At 51.3% G+C, this 19148-nt stretch overlaps 1 protein-coding gene across 1 annotated transcript; it reads right to left on the minus strand.

Annotated features, from left to right (window-relative positions):
• Positions 1–105: 105 nt before the first annotated feature.
• LOC131564014 (exocyst complex component 1-like) lies at positions 106–17713 on the minus strand. The gene is made up of 14 exons (XM_058814273.1): positions 17528–17713; positions 13835–14062; positions 12487–12619; positions 11535–11644; positions 10696–10836; positions 9969–10062; positions 6162–6271; positions 5886–5993; positions 5290–5360; positions 4955–5195; positions 4388–4571; positions 3370–3569; positions 479–673; positions 106–261 (listed from the first exon to the last, which is right to left on the minus strand). Exons 1-14 carry the CDS (start codon positions 17711–17713, stop codon positions 106–108), a joined length of 2157 nt encoding a protein of 718 aa, XP_058670256.1.
• Between the last annotated feature and the right edge of the window lie 1435 nt (positions 17714–19148).

Raw genomic sequence — 19148 nt, forward strand, 5'->3', positions numbered from 1 at the left:
AAACCCAAATATCCAACTTGGGAATGGTTTTGTGTTCATCTCCTCGCAGTTGTGGCTGCAGACAAGGGTTCCTGAGCTGCTCCTGACATCCAGAGAGGGATTTCTCTACATGTTGGCCATGGTGATGGAGTTGAAGTAGCTCAGCAAGTCCTCCATGGTGAAATCCAGGGCAATTCCTGCTCCTGCATAGCAGCGTTGGATGAGCTCCTCAAACTCTTGGTACTGCCGGATGAATCCCTGCTCCATGGCCTGCCACACCATCTGGAAAAGCAAAAACCTGCTCCATGGCCTGCCACATCACCTGGAAAAGCAAAACCCCTGCTCCTTGGCCTGCCATACCACCTGGAAAAGCAAAACCCCTGCTCCTTGGCCTGCCATACCACCTGGAAAAGCAAACCTCAGCTCCTTCCCCTGCCCCTGCAGCCACCCAACCTGAATCCCAACCATCCCAGTGTCACACCCATCCCACTCCAGTTACCGGCAGCAGATTTCCCTCAGGGGACAGATGTTTGTGCATTGTCCTGTAGAGGCTCTCCAGGGCCCTTTTGACTTCCTTGCCAGGATATTTTTCGATGACTTTCCGCAGTTCCTGCTTGCTATAGGCCAGCTGGAAACTGAGCTCCTCTTCCTTCACCCCCTGAGCCAGGCGGGCCTTGACACCCTCGAAGAAATGCTGGGAAGGGAAAGGAAGGTTTGGGAAGGGAAGGTTTGGAAAGGGGAAGGGGAAGGGAACATGGACATCCCATGAGGAGCCATCCCGAGGTGGATTCCTGCACCAGGGCTGACACCTGAGCGCTGCCCTCAGTTCCCATGTCTAATTCAGTTGAAATGAAGAATTTAAGGATGTTTAATGGAGTGCTGGAGATTTTTATCCTCCAGGAAAGCAGAACATTGGGAATTTCACGGTTCTCTCCTCTCCCTGCTCAACAAGGGTTGCAGGCCCATGGAGCAATGGGACTGCTGGAAAATCCCTCCGGTTCCTTGGTTCTCTCCCCAGTTTTCTCCCCACAGAGGGTCTGGAGCCAGAGGTGGGGAAAGGGGATCCCAGAACCTGCAGAGGTGTAAAGCAAAACCTGAATTTTCTCAGTTCTCCTGACATCTCTGCCAGAGCTGGACAGGAAACTCCACATCTGCTGTGAAACAAGGGAATAATCCCTTCCTTCATCCTCCTGCCTCTTCATACACCCAAAGAATCTGTTTGGCTATTCCTGCTGCAATTTGGCTGTGAAGAAATACCCTAAATCCCAAGGACTTTGAGTTCCCAAATGTAAGAATTGTTTCCAAGAACCAGGAATTTGCCTCTATATTACTTACATTGTCACAGACATCTTTTATGAAAAATCCTTTCCTTAGGATTTTTCCTCCTGAGTAGCTGAGAGGCCTCAGGGACAAAATGCAAACAATGGTTATCTGCTGCTGTGGAATGCAACAGGTGCATCTGTGATTGGTCTCGTGTGGTTGTTTCTAATTAATCACAGTCAGCTGGCTCGGACTCTGTCCCAGCCACAAGCTTTTGTTATAATTTAATTCTTTTTCTATTCTCAGCTAGCCTTGTGATGAAATCCTTTCTTCTATTCTTTCAGTATAGTTTTAATATAATATATATCATAAAATAATAAATCAGCCTTCTGAAACATGGTGTCAGATCCTCATCTCTTCCCTCATCCTAAGACCCCTGTGAACACGGTCACACTTACACCTCTTTGCACCTCCTCTTGCTGAAGAGAAACTGGGAGAGCTGGAGAAGGCCATGCCAGGATTTTCAAGTGCTGTCATACCCCTTTGTTGTGAGCAATGAAATTATCTTTTCCCTTGGAAAAGGGAGGATTTGAAGCCATAGCAGAGCTCAGGTAGCACAAGACACAGAACTGATTTTCCAGCCAAGCCAACAAATGTTTGACAGCAAGGACTGGAAACAAATTGGAAGTAACAGGTCCCATAAATAATTCCAGCTGAGCTCCATCTGCGAGACATTTTCGGGAGAGGAAGGAGCGGAAGAGCTGCAGCCTCGGGAAGGGGGGAATGTCTGTTTGAGTTAGCAGAGCCAGATGCTCTTAGCTCAGTTAACAAAGCAGCCACTGGGGAAGGCTTGGATGGATCAGCCCAGGCAGCTGTGAAAAAAGAGCTGGGATCTGCCAGATGCAGGCACGCAACCGGAGTGGGGATGGGAGCAAACTGGGAGCAAACTGGGAACAAACTGGGAGCAAGCTGGGAGAAAACTGGGAGCAAACTGGGAACAAAGTGCAAACAAACTGGGACCAAACTGGGAACAAACTGGGAGCAAACTTGGAAAAACCTGGGAACAAACTGGGAGCAAACAGGGAACAAAGTGGGAGCAAATTGGGAGCAAACTGGGAACAAACTGGGAGCAAACTGGGAACAAACTGGGAGCAAACTGGGAGAAAACTGGGAGCAAACCGGGAGCAAACTGGGAGCAAACTGGGAGCAAACTGGGAGCAAACCGGGAGCAAACTGGGAGCAAACCGGGAGCAAACAGAGCAAACTGGGAAAAACCTGGGAGCAAACTGGGAACAAACCTGGGAGCAAATTGGGAGCAAACTGGGACCAAGCTCCCCAGCAATGCTTTGGAATTCTGCCCCCCGTGTCTTGGTTCACCATTTGGAAATGGGCACAAGGACAAGGCAGCGGGAGAAGGAAAAACCCACACATGGTTTGGATTGTCAGAAGAGGGACTGGGAAAGACTTCCCTGGAGGAAAGGAGGGCTGAGCACATTGTCTGGATATCAGGAACTTTTTCCAGTGAGAACAGGCTGGGATGGCAAATCAAACCTGCCCAGGGATGTGATAGAGTCCCAGCACTGGACAGGGAGCTACAGAGTCTCATCCAAGCAGTGAAGTTTGCCCTGGGTGATCCTTGGGGATCCCTTCCAGCCTGGGATTCTGTGGTGCTGCTGAGGTGGGACTGCACAGCCAGACCCAGCAGTGGTCAGGGAAGGGAGCACTGGAGAGGACATTCCACATCTGCTGTGAAACAAGGGAATAATCCCTTCCTTCATCCTCCTGTCCCTTCATACAGCCCAAGAATCTGTTTGGCTATTTCTGCTGCAATTTGGCTGTGGAAAAATACCCTAAATCCTAAGGATTTAGAGTTCCTAAATGTACAGACTGTTTCCAAGGAACAGGAATGGACTCCTGCACTATTCACACCCCTTTGTGTCTGTGCTCAGACTGGCAGAGCTAGAGGAGGCAATGCCAGGATTTTGGGAACCCCTGAGCAGAATGAAATTCAGGGGCTCTCATATCCTGTGACAACAAAATAATATAATCCCAGACTGGATTCAGGGCAGGGAGATTTGCACACCAGTTAATGCAGAGCTTTGGGAAGAGCCCTTGGGGTCCTGTGCTCACCTTGAGCCTCTCTAGGGGCTGGCCCACGTACGTGGAGATGTATTTCTCCATGTGCTCCCTGCACCTTTGCTTGGCCTCTCTCTTCTTGCCCTCCAGGCAGGGGATGTTCCTTTGGCACAGGAAGTTGTGGATGTGGTGGAAGTTTTCCATCATCACCATATCCGTGTTCACCTTCAGGTTGGCTGAGGAGAGGCTGCTGACTGGGAAGGAAGGAGGGAGTCAGGGGTGGAGAGAAGCCCCTGCAAGGCTCTCAGGAGGGATGTGCCCTTGGGATGGCTCATTTGAACCCTCTGACTTCAGAGGGAGTCATCATAACACAAATCCACGATTCCCTGCCTGACCTGCTCCCCTGCCAACATTCCTGAACCCTGGCATGGTCCATGGATTGTTGTCCACCTCCATGGATTTATCAGTGGGTCACCCCAGGCTCACCCACAGGTGGGAGCTGCCCCTCTGCACCACCTCCTGATCTGTGGTCAGAGCTGGGAATTCTGCAGCCCCTCAGATCCTCTCCAGGCAGGAAAACAGGATATTTCCACTGACAGGAAGCTGAGGGCTCCAGCTGGGACAACACAGGGATGTACTGGAAGCTCCCCACCCCACTCTCCCAACCCCTCTCTCCCTACCAACACCCCTTGGTAGTTTTGGGGGAATTTTGGAATTTTTCTGGCTCCCAAGACCTTGTAAGATGAGATTGATCCATGAGGAGCTCTCCCTCCACAGCGGGGCAGGAGATGTTGGAACTGGATCCAAAGCTGAGCCCTGTCACCCTGGGGCCATCCCCCTGTGACAGAGCACCCAGAATGTGCCTAGTGCTCCAGGACCTTGCTCAGGGAAAGGGGTTTGAGGAGCAGGCTCAGGGGACAGGCAGCTCCCACCCTGCCACACCTGGGATGTGCAGAGAGATTTCAGTGCCAGGGACAGGCAGCTCTCCCACCCTGCCCTGGTGGCCCAGCTGGTCACTCCTGCAGCTGCAGGGGGACATTTCCTGCCCAGCACACCCAGCCCTGGCACTCACTGCTGCTGAGGACGCTGCTGGCCAGCCTGAGCTGGGCCCTGTCGAGCTCCCCCCGGCGCTGGCACGTCTGGAACATCTCCTCAGAGAGGGCCACCAGCTCCTGGAAGCGGCTGACACAGGGCAGGATCCCCCCTCTGGTCCTGCTGGCAGGCTTGGCCTCCTCCATCTCCTTGCACAAGGTCCCCTGAGAATGACACAGAGGTGGCACCCTCAGATCTGGCCTTGTTTGGAGGAGCACAGGCCAGGAAACAAGGCAAGGAACTTGGGAGGGCTTTGCCATTTACAATGCCCTCTGCAACCCCAAGGGGTGTGACGCTCCCTGTTTGAGGCTGACACGGAGCTGTGCCATTGCCCAGGGAGCTTTGGGGTCCCCATCCCTGCAAGGTGTCCAAGGAACACCTGCATGGGCACTCAGAGCTCCGGCTGGGGACAAGCTGGGCATCAGGCACAGCTTGGACTCGGTGATTGGGGAGGTCTTCTCCAGCCTCCATGGCTGTGTTTGGAAGGTTCTGGAAGAGTCAAACACCCCTCAGGTGTGTTGGGCTCCCTCCCACCACGGACACTCACGATGCATTTGTTGAGGTTGCCCTTGGCCAGGAGCAGCACGTTGCCCAGGAGGGAGTGCAGGAAGGACGAGGAGGGAGATGAGGAAAGGCCCCGGGTGCCCAGCACGGAGTCACTCAGGGCCACCAGGACCTGCAGGCAGCCCAGGGGCTGAGCCTTGCCGCAGACATCCAGAAATGCCCTCAGCTCCGGCTCCAGGCAGCTGAAGATGTCGCTCAGCATTTGAGTTGTGGCTTCTTCTGCCCTTAAAAACCAAACCAAACCATGGGAAAGGTCAGGAATTAGCTGGGAGGGGACACTCCAGCCTGTGTCCTGTCTGTATCCCATCCCTCACGTACTGGCTCTGGCTCTTGGAGCAAGGAGGGTCCTCTGGAGCTGCTGTGGGCTCTCCTGCCTTGGTGGCAGATCCCTGAAAAAAGATTAGAGTGGAAATCATCAAAGGATCCCAGAGTGGTTTGGGATGGGCCCCAAACTCCTGGGCAGGGACACCTCCCACTGTCCCAGGTGCTCCAAGCTCTGTCCAACCTGGTCTGGGACACTTCCAGGGATGGAGCAGCCACAGCTGCTCTGGGAATTCTATCCCAGCACCTCCCCCCTCACAGGGAGGAATTCCTCCCCAATATCCCAGCTAAACCCACCAAATGATGATTTATCTGCTCTCCCTCAGCCAGGAAAATGAGCTGCGGATTTATTTCTGCTGCCTCTTGTTCAATGCTTGCAGAGCCCTGATTTTCCTGGAGCTGTGAATTAAATTCCATTTCGTCCTCCTCTGAAGCTTCCCCACGGCTGGTTCCTGGAGGATGGGAGCCCAGGAGAGCCCAGGTACCCCATGGAGAATGGAGAATGGAGAATGGAGAATGGAGAATGGAGAATGGAGAATGGAGAATGGAGAATGGAGAATGGAGAATGGGCCTGGAGAGAGCACGGTGCTCACCCTCACCTCCAGCTCCACGGAGCCACAGCCGAGGCAGAAGAATTCCTGCAGGAATTGCTGCTCTGAGGTGCAGAGGGACTGCAACTGGCTCAGCACCTGCTCCAACACCTGCTGAGAAACCACCTTTGGTCTGGGAGCCCTCTGGGACTCACTGGGGACACCAGAGCACCCCTGTGCCCACCTGAGGGGATGTGGGGAGCACAGGGAGCCCCTCAGCCCTGCCCAGGGAGGGACAGGAGCCCCTGAGGAGCCCCTGAGGAGCCCTGAGCCCCTTACCCTGCTCATGCTCCCCCTGGCCAGGGCGTCCTCCTGGCTGTCGCTGCTCCTGGGGAGTCTCCACCACGGCTGCCTGCTCCCTGCTGGCTTCTGCCACGTCTCCTGCAGACCTGCACAGGGTGTGGGATGTCACAAACCTCCTCCCTCTGGCATTCTCCAGCGCCTGAACTCCTGGAGAGTCAAACTCTTAAATGCCTCTTTTTATGTCTGACCTCATAAATTGGTCTTTTCCTGTTGCGTTCAGATAAATGGGGAATTCAGAAAAAAATCCCTTTTTTTTTTCCCTGCCTCCTCACTTGTTTCTCCCTCCTTTTCATTGTTTTTGTTTCATTAAACTGCCTTTTGATTTCACTGACTGGGGTGTTTATCCCTTTGCTGCCTTGTGCTCACTCCTGACAGCTGGGTTGTGGAAAATCCCAGGGGATAAGAGAAGAGATCAACACAAAAACCGGCAAAAGCCTCAGGAAAATTGTTTGGTGCTTAATTTCGATTGTAAATTGCCATAAAAAAATATCCAGAGGAGGTGGGAATGGCTTTTTTCTCAAAAAATTCCCTTTTAAAATAAAAATATTTCACCTGGAAATAAATACATTTCTCCAACACTGGCAGTTTTAGCACTGGGGGCTTGCCCTGAGTGGAAAAGTTGAAAAAAATCCTTTGAAAGATGTGTTTAAAAACATTCTTCTACTCTCTGAAAGGAATCAGTGGGGAAACATCCAGATTATTTCCTAATTATTTCCAGAAATGGGAATCATTCCCTTATTCCAAAGGTTCTGGGGCAGTCAGGTCACCTCTCCATCAATCATAGTATCTCAAATATCTTTATTTGAGCCACTCTTGAAGGGTTTTCCCTTTGGGAAGGATTTGTGAGCTCCGTGCTCAGCAGGGATGAGGGATGAGCCAGCCCTGCTCACGACCTCAGCCTTGCTAAAACCAGGACTAAATTAAGGAGCTGCTGTCTGGCCTTTTTCTCACCATTTCATTATAATTTCACCAGCTGGGAAGTGGCAAAACCGGGAAAAAATAAATCTTCCAACAGCAAATGGGAAAGAATTTAACAAGCCTACAGAAAATGGAATGGCAAAATGAGAAAGGACTTAATTACTGGCCCCTAATTAATTATAAACAGCTCGAGGTTGCCTTCTAAACTCACTCTCCCATCACATAAGGCAAGAAATCAGCAGGTGGTGCCATAAATAGAATCCTTTATGGGGGCAGGGAATCAACCCAAAAAATTTACTGGGATAATCAGGAGAAAGGAAATGGCCTGGAGACCTGGACTGGAATATTATCCAGCAGGGATGAGGGGTGTTTGACAGCAGGGTGAGGGATATTTTCCAGCAGGGATGAGAGAAGTTTTGGGGCAGGGATGAGGGAAGTTTGACAGCAGGGATGAGGGATGCTTTGGGGCAGGCATGTGGCATGTTTTGGGGCAGGGATAAGGGATTTTTGACAGCAGGATGAGCGATTTTTTCCAGCAGGGATGAGGGATGTTTTGGGGCAGGGATGAGGGATTTTTGATGGCAGGGATAGGGGATATTTTCCAGCAGGGATAAAGGGTGTTTTGGGGCAGGGATAAGAGATTTTTTTTCCAGCAGGGATGAGGGGTGTTTGACATCAGGGATGAGGGATGTTTTGAGGCAGGGATAAGGGATTTTTGACAGCAGGATGAGGAAAGTTTTGGGGCAAGGATGAGCGAAGTTTTGGGGCAGGGATAAGGGATATTTTCCAGCAGGATGAGGGGTGTTTTCCAGCAGGGATGAGGGGTGTTTTGGGGCAGGGATGAATGAAGTTTGACAGCAGGATGAGGGATATTTTCCAGCAAGAATGAGGGATGTTTTGGGGCCGGGATGGGGAATCTTTCCATCAGGGATGAGGGGTGTTTTGGGGTAGGGATGAAGGGTGTTTTGGGGCAGGGATGAGAATGTTTTGGGGCAAGGATGAGGGATGTTTTGGGGCAGGGATAAGGGAGTTTTGACAGCAGGATGAGGGATATTTTCCATCAGGGATGAGGGGTGTTTTGGGGCAGGGATAAGGGATATTTTCCATCAGGGATGAGGGGTGTTTTGGGGCAGGGATGAGGGATGTTTTGGGGCAGGATTCCTCCCAGCCCAGGCTCCATCCATGAGCAGGAAGGCCCTTGGCTGAGGTTCCTGCAGAAGTTCAGCAGAGCCATTCCTGCCCTGCCAACCATCCCCGGTGGCTCAGCCATCTCTGCAGGAATGCTGCTGCAGCAGGAGGATCTGGGAGCAGGGACAGCCCTGGGACAGCGTGAGCAGCACCCTTAGAGCCAGAACAGGAATTCTGGCCTGTCCTGGGGCTGGGCAGGGTCACCTTCCCCTGCTGTCCCCCTGCTCTGCTGCAGCGATAGCACTGAGAGACAACGCCTGCCCCAGGGAAGGTGCCGCTGCCTCTGTGGCACAAACTGCTAAAAACTCCCCCTTTTCTCACGAACTGTGAGGTTGTTCCAACGCTCTGCTCGCATCAAGGATGGGCTGAACAGCCCCTGGGGCTTCCTGCCTGTCCCAGACCTGTCCTCACCCTCTGGAGCAGAGCAGGGACATCCCAGGACAACAGAATTCACCCTGTCCTGCCCGTGGAGCAGCCCCAGCGCTGGGCAGACACTTTGGGATGATTTCTACTGGAGCAGGAACTCCTTGTAGCCTTCCAAGGGTTTTCTCCTGGGGTTTAATCCCTCCTGGGGTTTATAGATTCGTGTAGGATTTAAAGATTGGTAAAATACTGTTTTACAGTTTAATGTTCATGTAAGGGGCTGGAAGTGCTGACTCTGATGGACAAAACAAACCAGCCTGACCTTCAAACTGGGCCAAACTGGCCTGGAAATTTCCATTACAGCCCTTTGTTTTGCTGAGGGAAAATGTGACTTGTGGGCCATAAAATATTTCCAGAGGAGACAGATCAGTTTCTCTTTTTATCTTCAGAAACACCTGACTGGAATATTTTGAGTCAGACCCAGCGATTTGGGTGGAAATGAGCATCTTGGGACAGCAGGGCCTGGCAGTCAGCTCGCTGTGAAATCACTCCATAAATATTGCTGTGAATTCCCTCTGTCTCCTGGGACAGGCTTCCCTGTGCAGGGGAAAGTGTCTGGGGAATCCTGCATGAAAGATGGACCAGGCTTTAGAGAATCCTGAAATCCAGGAATGCTTTGGGCTGGGGGTAACCAGAAAATCACCTCATGCTATCTGTGCTATGGGCAGGAACACCTTCCACTCACTATCCCAGGTTGCTCCAAGCCTGTCTGACATGGTCTGGAACATTTCCAGGGATGGGGGAATTACAGGGTGTTCCTGGAGCCTCCTCCAGGCTGAACAACCCCAGACCCCTCAGGTCCTCATGGGAGAGGAGCTCCAGCCCTTGGAGCAGGGGCAGGCAAGGGAAGAGAAAACGTGGTGGGGTTTTTTCAGGAGATAATGGTGAAATGGGAATCTTTGAGAGCCTGGGTTTTGTTTTTCAGGCTTTTCTACATCCCTTCTCTCTCCCGTGGCTGCTTGGAACAGGATCCCAGCCACCACTGTGTCATTCCTGAGCCCTGCACAGGGAAGGACAGAAAAGCTCCAGCTCTGAGGAGCAGCCAAACAAAAGTGGGGAGTTCATGGAGCTGAGGCTCTCCCCAGCACTGCCTGGAGTGGAGCAGAGCTGGATTTTCCCACTGCCACCTGCAGAGCCAGGACACAAAATGCTGGAGCACACCTGGGGATGACACCTGTGCTGGAGGGGACTGTCCCCATCCCTGGGTGCCCAACCCTGCCCAGCAGCACCGAGGGCACATTTTGAACCACTCACTTCCTTTTCTTCTTCCTGACAGGGAGATCTTGGCCTGCTCGAAAAGGGCTCTGATTTCCCGCTCGTAGAGCCTGCCAAAGTTCTGGGAGTACACCTGGAATGGGCAGGAAAGGCCAGGTAAGAGCAAAAAGTGAAGATTTGGGCATTTCAGATCATTCACTTCAGCACTATCCTGGCACCCCTCTGTTGCAGAAATCTTTTATGGAAAACCTTTTCCTTAGGATTTTTTCTCCTGAGAAGATGAGGCCTCAGGAACAAAATGTAACCAATGGTTATCTGCTGCTGTGGAATGCAACAGGTGCATCTGGGATTGGCCCATGTTGGTTGTTTCTATTTAATGGCAATCACAGCCCAGCTGGCTCGGACAGAGAGCTGAGCCACAAACCTTTGTTATCATTCTTTGCTATTCTATTCTTAGCCAGCCTTCTGATGAAATCCTTTCTTTTATTCTTTTAGTATAGTTTTAATGTAATATATATAATAAAACAATAAATCAAGCCTTCTGAAACATGGAGTCAGATCCTCATCTCTTCCCTCACCCTCAGACCCCTGTGCACACCATCACACCCCCAGGTTCCTGTTGGGCACAGAGCCCCAGGCTGGCCAGACATCCCCAGAAGCTCTGGAATCTCAGGTGTCTCACGGCTCAGGTCCCACCAGGAGCTCCCCACTGGACCTGCTGCTCCCGGGGAAGGTCTGCAGTGCCTGCTGAGGGTCTCAGCCCTACCTTGGGGAGGTCCCAGAACAGAGCAGGGTTGGAGCTCCTCAGCCAGGCCATCAGGGGGGTGAAGGGCAGCAGCTCCTCGTGGTGGGGTCTGTGCCCTGGGGCAGCCACGGTGCCACCAAGAGCAGGGACCTGGGAATTGCCCTGAAGGGAGAGAAATGAGAGAATAAATTCACATCAAACAGCCTGGAAAACCTGCTGGGACACTGCACCCGCAGGGTTGTGCAGGTGGGGTGGGAGTGGGGCAGGTTCAGAGCAGATCCAGATGGAAAAGTTGGCTCAGGGATGTGCCCAGCCAAGGCCTGCAAATCTCCAAGGATGGAAACCCCACAGCTCCTTCCCAGCTCCCTTCTCAGAACCACTGCCTGAAACCAAACACCAAGGATTTGAGGAAGTAAGGATTTGGGAATTGCTCCTTTCCACAGAAGGAAATCTCTGGAATTCCTGCCCACAGGGATCTTGTCCATCAAATCTTTCAAACTGCCACATCAGCGCTGGAAGATGTTAATCAAAGGATCACAGGGTTGGGGTTTACCTTGGGATTTTAGGTTACAAACAGATCAACATGCCTGAGAATAAAATAAGAAAAGCCAACAAAAAATCCCCAGGCCTGAGGATTTAAGGAATGTCACCAGAGGGATTTTGGGAACATGGATTGCTCATACATCCCTGGAAAATTAATCTGAGGACTGAGGGACAATGGCAAGGAGAAGGTATGTGGGGAGATCTCTTTGGAGAGACAATTTGGGACAATCCTGTCACAGCAGCATCTCCTGCACCACTGGCCCCACCTCCCCAGAATATTCCAATTTCCCAGGATTTTAGGGAAGAGTGGAGCCCACCTGCAGCTCGAAGATGTTGGTGATGTGGCTGATGAAGGAGCTCTCGAAGTTCTGCTTGAGGGTTTCAAACAGGATCAGCTGCTCAGCCACTGCCTGCAGCTTCCGGTAACCTCGGGGGAAAAAAGGATATTTTGGGGTTTGGGGGGATCTGGGGGAGCTGCAGACCCACACCCTTCAGAAAACTGGGAACTCAGATAGAAGTCTTGAGATAAATCCACCCGAAAGCTGATGAAGGAGCAAAAGCTTTCCTGTGGTACCAAGTGTGACAATGTTCACAAGGGTTTTCAGATAAGGGAAGAGATGAGAATGTTGACTCCATATTTCAGAAGGCTTGATTTATTATTTTATAATATATATTACATTAAAACTATACTAAAAGAATAGAAGAAAAAGTTCTCATCAGAAGGCTGGCTAAGAATAGAAAAGAATGAATAGCAAAGGTTTGTGGCTTGGACAGAGAGATAGCCAGCTGTGCTGTGATTGGCCATTAATCAGAAACACCCACATGAGACCAATCCCAGATGCACCTGTTGCATTCCACAGCAGCAGATAATCAATGTTTGCATTTTGTTCCTGAGGCCTCACAGCTTCTCAGGAGGAAAAATCCTAAGGAAGGTTTTTTAATGAAAATATGTCTGCGACACCCAAGGAAATACAGACAAGGAGTGGAAAATAAAATTAAAAAAATAAAAATCATCCATGAGTCCAGCCTCAGCCAAGGAGACACACCCAGTCTCACCACAAGGAAAACCTGGGATTTCCTGCCAGGATCAAGTCCCTGCACACTTCCAGGGATCCAAACCTCCCCCATCCTGCCACAATGAGCTGCTGTTTTCCACAGACAGCCCTGACCAGGATTTCCAGCCACGGCTTCCCCAGCTCCTTCCCCAGCTCCAGGAGGTGCCCACCCCTGTCAGGGGATCCCGTGGGAGGAATCCCAGCTCCTACTCACAGGGCTGGATGGGGAGCTCCATGCAGGAGGACAGAGCCTGGGCTGCGGCCGTGCAGGCCTCAATGGCCGCAGGGCTGGACAGGTCTGCCCTGCTCAGGGCAGCACAGTGCTCCCTGCTCAGCTGCAGCTGGGTCTGAAACACAGCCAAACACACATAGACACAGCCAGAGCACGGCTAAACACAGCTAAACACAGCCAGAGCATGGCTAAACACAGCCAGAGCACAGCTAAACACAGCCAGAGCATGGCTAAACACAGCCAAACACAGCCAGAGCACAGCCAAACACAGCTAAACACAGCCAGAGCATGGCTAAACACAGCTAAATACAGAGCACAACTCACTGCCAGAGAGCACTGCTAAACACAGCTAAACACAACTAAACACAGCCAAACATAGCCAAACACAGCCAGACATGGCTAAACACAGCCAGAGCATGGCTAAACACAGCCAAACACAGCCAGAGCATGGCTAAACACAACCAGAGCATGGCTAAACACAGATAAACACAGCTAAACACAGCCAAACACAGCTAAACACAGCCAGAGCACAGATAAACACAGCTAGAGCACAGCTCACACACAGCCAGAGCACAGCTAAACACAGCCAGAGCACAGATAAACACAGCTAAATACAGAGCACAACTCATATACTGCCAGAGAGCACTGCTAAACACAGCTAAACACAACTAAACACAGCCAAACACAGCCAAACACAGCCAGAGCATGGCTAAACACAGCTAAACACAGCCAAACACAGCTAAACACAGCCAAACACAGCCAGAGCACAGCTAAACACAGCCAGCCCCTCATCCCTGCCATTGCATCCCCTCCCATCCCTTCTCATCCCTTCCCCTCCCATCCCATCCCATCCCATCCCATCCCATCCCATCCCATCCCATCCCATCCCACTGGGAATGCTGCTGGCTGGAACAGCCCAGTGCTGCCCTCAGCAGCAGCTCCTGTGTCCATCAGGAAATCCATGGAAGTCCCCCATGAAAACCAATGTTCTGCTCAGGAACAGCTGCAGTGGTGGCCGAGGAAGGCCTGGTGTTGCAAGCTCTGCTTCTAATTAATTAATTAGTTTGTTAATTGTTGGGTTTGTATTCCCAGGTCAGGATTATTTATTCAGCTTTGTCATTCCAATCCTGCCCTGGAAAAGGCCTTTCAGAGCCCCCTCTGGGCCATGGTGAGGGTCCTGCTCATCCCAGCCTTTCTCTGGGCTTGCAGCACCATCCCCATTTCCCAGTGCCCTTGCAGACAATCAGAGCTCTCAGTGTTTAAAATTCCCTGGAAGTGTTTCCCAGCCGATTCACCGGCTGAAGATTAATGTCCCTGCGAGCCCACGCACCGTGAGGAGCAGGATCTCATCCATCAGCCTGCTCCTGTTGGAGGCCAGGCGCTGCAGCAGGGAGCTCTCCTGGTGGATGTGGTCCATCCTGTGCCTCACAGCGCCCAGCAGCTCCTCACACACCTGCAGGCTCTGCTCCAGCCTGCCCACCTCGGCCAGGGCCTCGTCCAGGGCGCCCATCAGCTGCGCCAGCTGCTGCTCCGAGGAGAGGATGGCCTGCAGGTTGGCCTGTGGGAAATGGGAGCACAGGGATTCAGAGCTGGGCAGGGATGTGTCACCATGCTGGGGTCAATTGTTCTGTCTCTCACCCTCCTGAGGCACAGCAGGGATGGTGTCGCTGTAACCTGCAGGGTGTTGGTGGGAGTGCCACTGTCCCACCCTGGCCAAATGCCACCTGCGTGTCCCCAGGGCACACAGAGCCCTGCCCTGGGCAAGGTGTCCCCTCAGGGCACCTCCAGCTGCCCCAGCAAGCAAATTCCTGGGCAGTGTCCAGGAAAATCTGGCCATGAGCACAAAAATCTCCATGGTTCTGGAGAGGCCGCCAAGCCCTGCTGGATGTGTGTCCTGGGAGTGTTACTGAGGGAGTGTCCAACCCTCCCCTCCACGAGTGGTGGAGTGTCCTGAGGACCTGAGTGTCCATCCCATGAGATTTCAGAGAATCCCAGTCTGGTTTAGGCTGGGAAGGGACCTTAAAGCTCTTCCCATTCAACCCCATTCTTAATTTCAAATTGCCCAAATGACGGAGCTGTCAGTTCAGCTAATCGGTCCTGGAAAGACAAGCCTCTCTGTGATCCAGTGACAATCTCCAATGTCTGGCATCTCTTCACTGAGCGGAGCAGATACTGTCCCTTATTAATGCCAGGAGACTGGCACCTGGGTTCACTTTCACAGAGAAAATTTTTGTAAGTAAATGGAATGCCAAGGAAATTGCTAATGTGGCTGTCCCATGGCAGGGACACCTCCCACTGTCCCAGGGTGTCCCAGTGTCCAGCCTGGCCTTGGGCACTGCCAGGGATCCAGGGTGGGCACCTGTGCCAGGGCCTGCCCACCCTGCCAGGGAACAATTCCCAATTCCCAATATCCCATCCATCCCTGCCCTGTGTCAGTGGGAGCCATTCCCTGTGTCCTGTCCCTCCATCCTTGTCCCCAGTCCCTCTCCAGCTCTGCTGGAGCCCTTTCAGGCCCTGGCAGGGCTCTGAGCTCTCCTCTCCAGGTGGACACTCCCAGCTCTCCCAGCCTCTCTAACCCTGGACACTCATCTCCAAAAGCAGCAGCTCCACATTCTGCTTCCCTGCCACACGCAGGGACCCCATCGCATCCCATCCCATCCCATCCCATCCCATCCCATCCCATCCCATCCCATCCCATCCCATCCCATCAGCTCTGCCCAGAGCTTCCCATTTATTAATTGCTCTTTAATTAGAGCCAGAAGCCTCCCCCACGCCTGTCCCTGCCACTCCTTCAGGCTGTCACCCCGAGGAGCATCCCTGGTGACATTGATGGGACAGGGCTGTGGGAAGGGGCTCTCCAGAGGCTCCAGGAACAGGAATAACATCCAGCCCCAGCACAGAGCTGCTGGGAGCTGCCTGCAGCTCCACATGTGCTGGGATCCTGGAATTCTGCAGGAATATCAATGTCCAAATCAGAGCCTTTGGCCTCCCGGTGTCCCAGCCATGCCGTCCTTCCCTTTGCAGAAATCAGCTTTTCCTTGCTGCCAGTGCAGGGATTTCTGTGACTCCCAGAACAGCTGGGTGAGAGGAGGGTGATTAATATGGGAGAGAAAGCCCAAGGTGCTATCACTGGGATGTGGGGAAAATATTGAAATAGATGCATGTGCTGGTCCAACTTGCTGGGATTAATAACATTTAATATTGGAGATTAAGGCTCGGAAATGGAAATGCTCATTAATTAATTTGTATTAGAGGGAAGTCACATTTATTCATTAGAAGGCATTAAAATAATGTATTCAACGGTGCCTTTCATCTCAAAAAAACTTAATAAAGATGTATTTGTTGCTCTCCCAGGGTGTTTTACAGCTGGGAACAGTCACAAAGTGCCTAAATTCCTTGCCAGGAGCTGGCAGGAACAAACCTCAGGAGTTTGGGCTTCCAGATTAACTTCCAAGTGTAATAAATCATATATGGGAATACAGCAGACTCTGCAGCTAAAGGAGGTTCGATTTAGGGTTTGTGGTTTCTTGTATGACTTAAGATATTTCCTTTGGCTTATTTTCCCCCTGTTTTTCCTTGGCTACCAACCATAAAATCCCAGATATTTTAGCAGAAGATAAGTGCTCAAAGCAGCTTTCATAGTTTTTTTGTTCCAGCACTTAAAGGAGAAATTTCCTCTGCAGAAATGCAATAAATGACAGCAACCCCAATGGAGTCAGTAAAGCTCAGTAGTCAAAAGCCATGGAATGGTTGGGGTTGGAAAGGACCTTAAAGCCCATCCAGTTCCAGCCACCCAGGGATGGGAGCCAGGGATACTGAAGGATCCTTTTCCAGGGGACTCTTGAGCTCCTTGGTTTCATTTCCTCCCTTTCCCTTCCAAATCCATGGAAAACCACAGAATCCTGGAACGGTTTGGGATGGAAGGAACCTTAAAGCCCATTTTGTCCCAACACCTTCCACCATCCCAGGCTGCCCCAAGCCCCATCCAGCCTGGCCTTGGACATTTCCAGGGATCCAGGGGCAGCCCAGCTTCTCTGGGCACCTGTGCCAGGGCCTGCCCACCCTCACAAGAAATTCTGGAAATATCCTGTGCCTTTTCCACTGGCCCTTCCTGCTGGTTTATATTTTCCTTTTCAATCCCCTTCCAGCTCTGTTTTATTTTTCTCCCCTTTTCACTCTCCCTGGATCCTGCTGTTCCTTCTGTAGGGACCTCTTTTGTCCTTTCCCTTCCTCAGGCAGCCCCAGAGCACCCCACAGTCAGACCCTTCCCTTCCCTTCCCTTCCCTTCCCTTCCCTTCCCTTCCCTTCCCTTCCCTTCCCTTCCCTTCCCTTCCCTTCCCAAACCTTCCCAAACCTTCCCAAACCTTCCCAAACCTTCCCTTCCCAAACCTTCCCTTCCCAAACCTTCCCTTCCCAAACCTTCCCAAACCTTCCCTTCCCAAACCTTCCCTTCCCTTCCCAAACCTTCCCAAACCTTCCCAAACCTTCCCACACCTTCCCTTCCCACACCTTTCCAAACCTTCCTTTCCCAAACCTTCCCAGAATGTTCCTGGAACCTTCCCTTCCCGGAAGCTTCCTTTCCCTGAACCTTCCCTTCTCTGAACTTCCCTGAACTTCCCTTCTCTAAACCTTCCCAAACCTTCCTTTCTGTAACCTTCCCAGAACATTCCTGGAACCTTCCCTTCCTGGAACCTTCCTTTCCCGGAACCTTCCTGGAGCCTTCTTGGAACCTTCCCTTCCCAAACCTTCCCAAACCTTCCTAAACCTTCCCTTCTGCAACCTTCCCTGAACCTTCCCTGAACCTTCATTTCCCTGAAGCTTTCCGGAACCTTCCCTGAACCTTCCTGGAACATTCCCTTCCCTGAACCTTCCCTGAACCTCCTTTCCCTTCCCAGAACTTCTCTTCCCAGAACTTCCCCTTCCCTTTCCCTTTCCTCCCAGCATTTCTCCCCCAGCAAAGGGCAGAGCAGCTGATGCCCAGAGCCTCATCCCCTCCTTCCAGGCACCTCCATGGCTCCGTTACCTCCTCCAGCTCCCGCAGCTCCCGTTCCAGGTGCTCGGCAAAGGCCACGGAGTGGCTCAGCAGGGCCTCCTCGTGCTCCTCCAGCAGCGCCAGCACAGCCACGGCCTCAGCAGGGCTCAGCCCTGGGAAGGTGCCCAGCCCCTCCTGCAGCCCATCCTCAGCCCGTTCCTGCCTGTCCTGATGCATCCTCAGGGCTGCTCTCCTCACAGACTGCAGCAGGCACAGCTCTCTCTCAGGATCTTCCCTGGGCAAACCAGGAATCCTCTCTCTCAGGGTTTTTCCTGGGCAAGCCAGTGAGAAGCACGGAGAGAAAAAGTGTGTGGTGGTGTTTGAGGGTCCCCAGGATGAGGAAAGAGATGAGAATCTTGACTCAGAAGAATGTTTCAGAAGGCTGATTTATTATTTTACTGTATATATTATATTAAAAGAAAATTATATACTAAAACTATACTAAAGAAAAGAGAAAAGAGACATCAGAAGGCTAGCAAAGAATTGTGACGGTGTTCGCAGGGGTCTGAGGATGAGGGAAGAGATGAGGATCTGACTCCATGTTTAGAAGGCTTGATTTATTATTTTATTATATATATTATATTAAAACTATACTAAAAGAATAGAAGAAAGGATTTCATCACAAGGCTAGCTAAGAATAGAAAAAAAAAAGAATGATAACAAAAGCTTGTGACTCAGACTCTCTGTCTGATCCAGCTGACTGTGATTGGCCATTAATTAGAAACAACCACATGAGACCAATCCCAGATGCACCTGTTGCATCCCACAGCAGCAGATAATCATTGTTTACATTTTGTTCCTGAGGCCTCACAGCTTCTCAGGAGAAAAAATCCTAAAGAAAGGATTTTTCATAAAAGATGTCTGCGACAAAGAATGAATAATAAAAACCTGTGACTACTCACAGCCTCGACACAGCTGGACCATCATTGATCATCAAGTAAAACAAAGCACATGAGACCAATCAAAGATGCACCTGTTGGTAAACCATCTCCAGACCACATCCCACAGTCATCAGATAGTTATTGTTTACATTTCTTTTCTTAGTCTTCTCAGCTCCTCTGGAGAAAAATCTTATTGAAAGGATTATCACAAAGTATCACAGTGACAGAAGAGAAAACAATTCTTATCTCTACTTGCTGCTCCTGTTGCTTTGGCACATGTGGAATGTGTTATGGAGATTGTTTGCCCAAAGGGATTTGTTAATTGGACACCAGTGAGGGGTGTTTGGCTTCTTTGGCCAGTTAGGTCAAAACTGTGTCCTGCCTGTCTCTGACAGTCACGGGTTTTTCTTTAGTACCTTAGTAGTATAGTATCTTTTTAGCAGGGTATAGTATCTCTTTAGTATTCAATTTAGTGTAGTATTAGTGTAATATAGTATAGCTCAATAAAGCATTGGTTTGGTCTTCTGGAATCATGGAGTCAGAGCACATTATTCCCTGCTTGGGGGCACTCTACTCTGATACATCCCTGTGCGGTGGGGATGGCCAGAGCCCTTTGCTGAGGCCGTTTCAGCAGCCCTGCTCAAATCAGGGCCCTCTGAGGCCAAAGGGGGAGCCCAACAGGTGGAATGAGATCATGGAATGGGGCAGAGAAAGATGGGTGTGGGACAAAA

This window comes from Ammospiza caudacuta, chromosome 14, assembly GCF_027887145.1.
Source record: "Ammospiza caudacuta isolate bAmmCau1 chromosome 14, bAmmCau1.pri, whole genome shotgun sequence".
NCBI lineage: Eukaryota > Metazoa > Chordata > Aves > Passeriformes > Passerellidae > Ammospiza > Ammospiza caudacuta.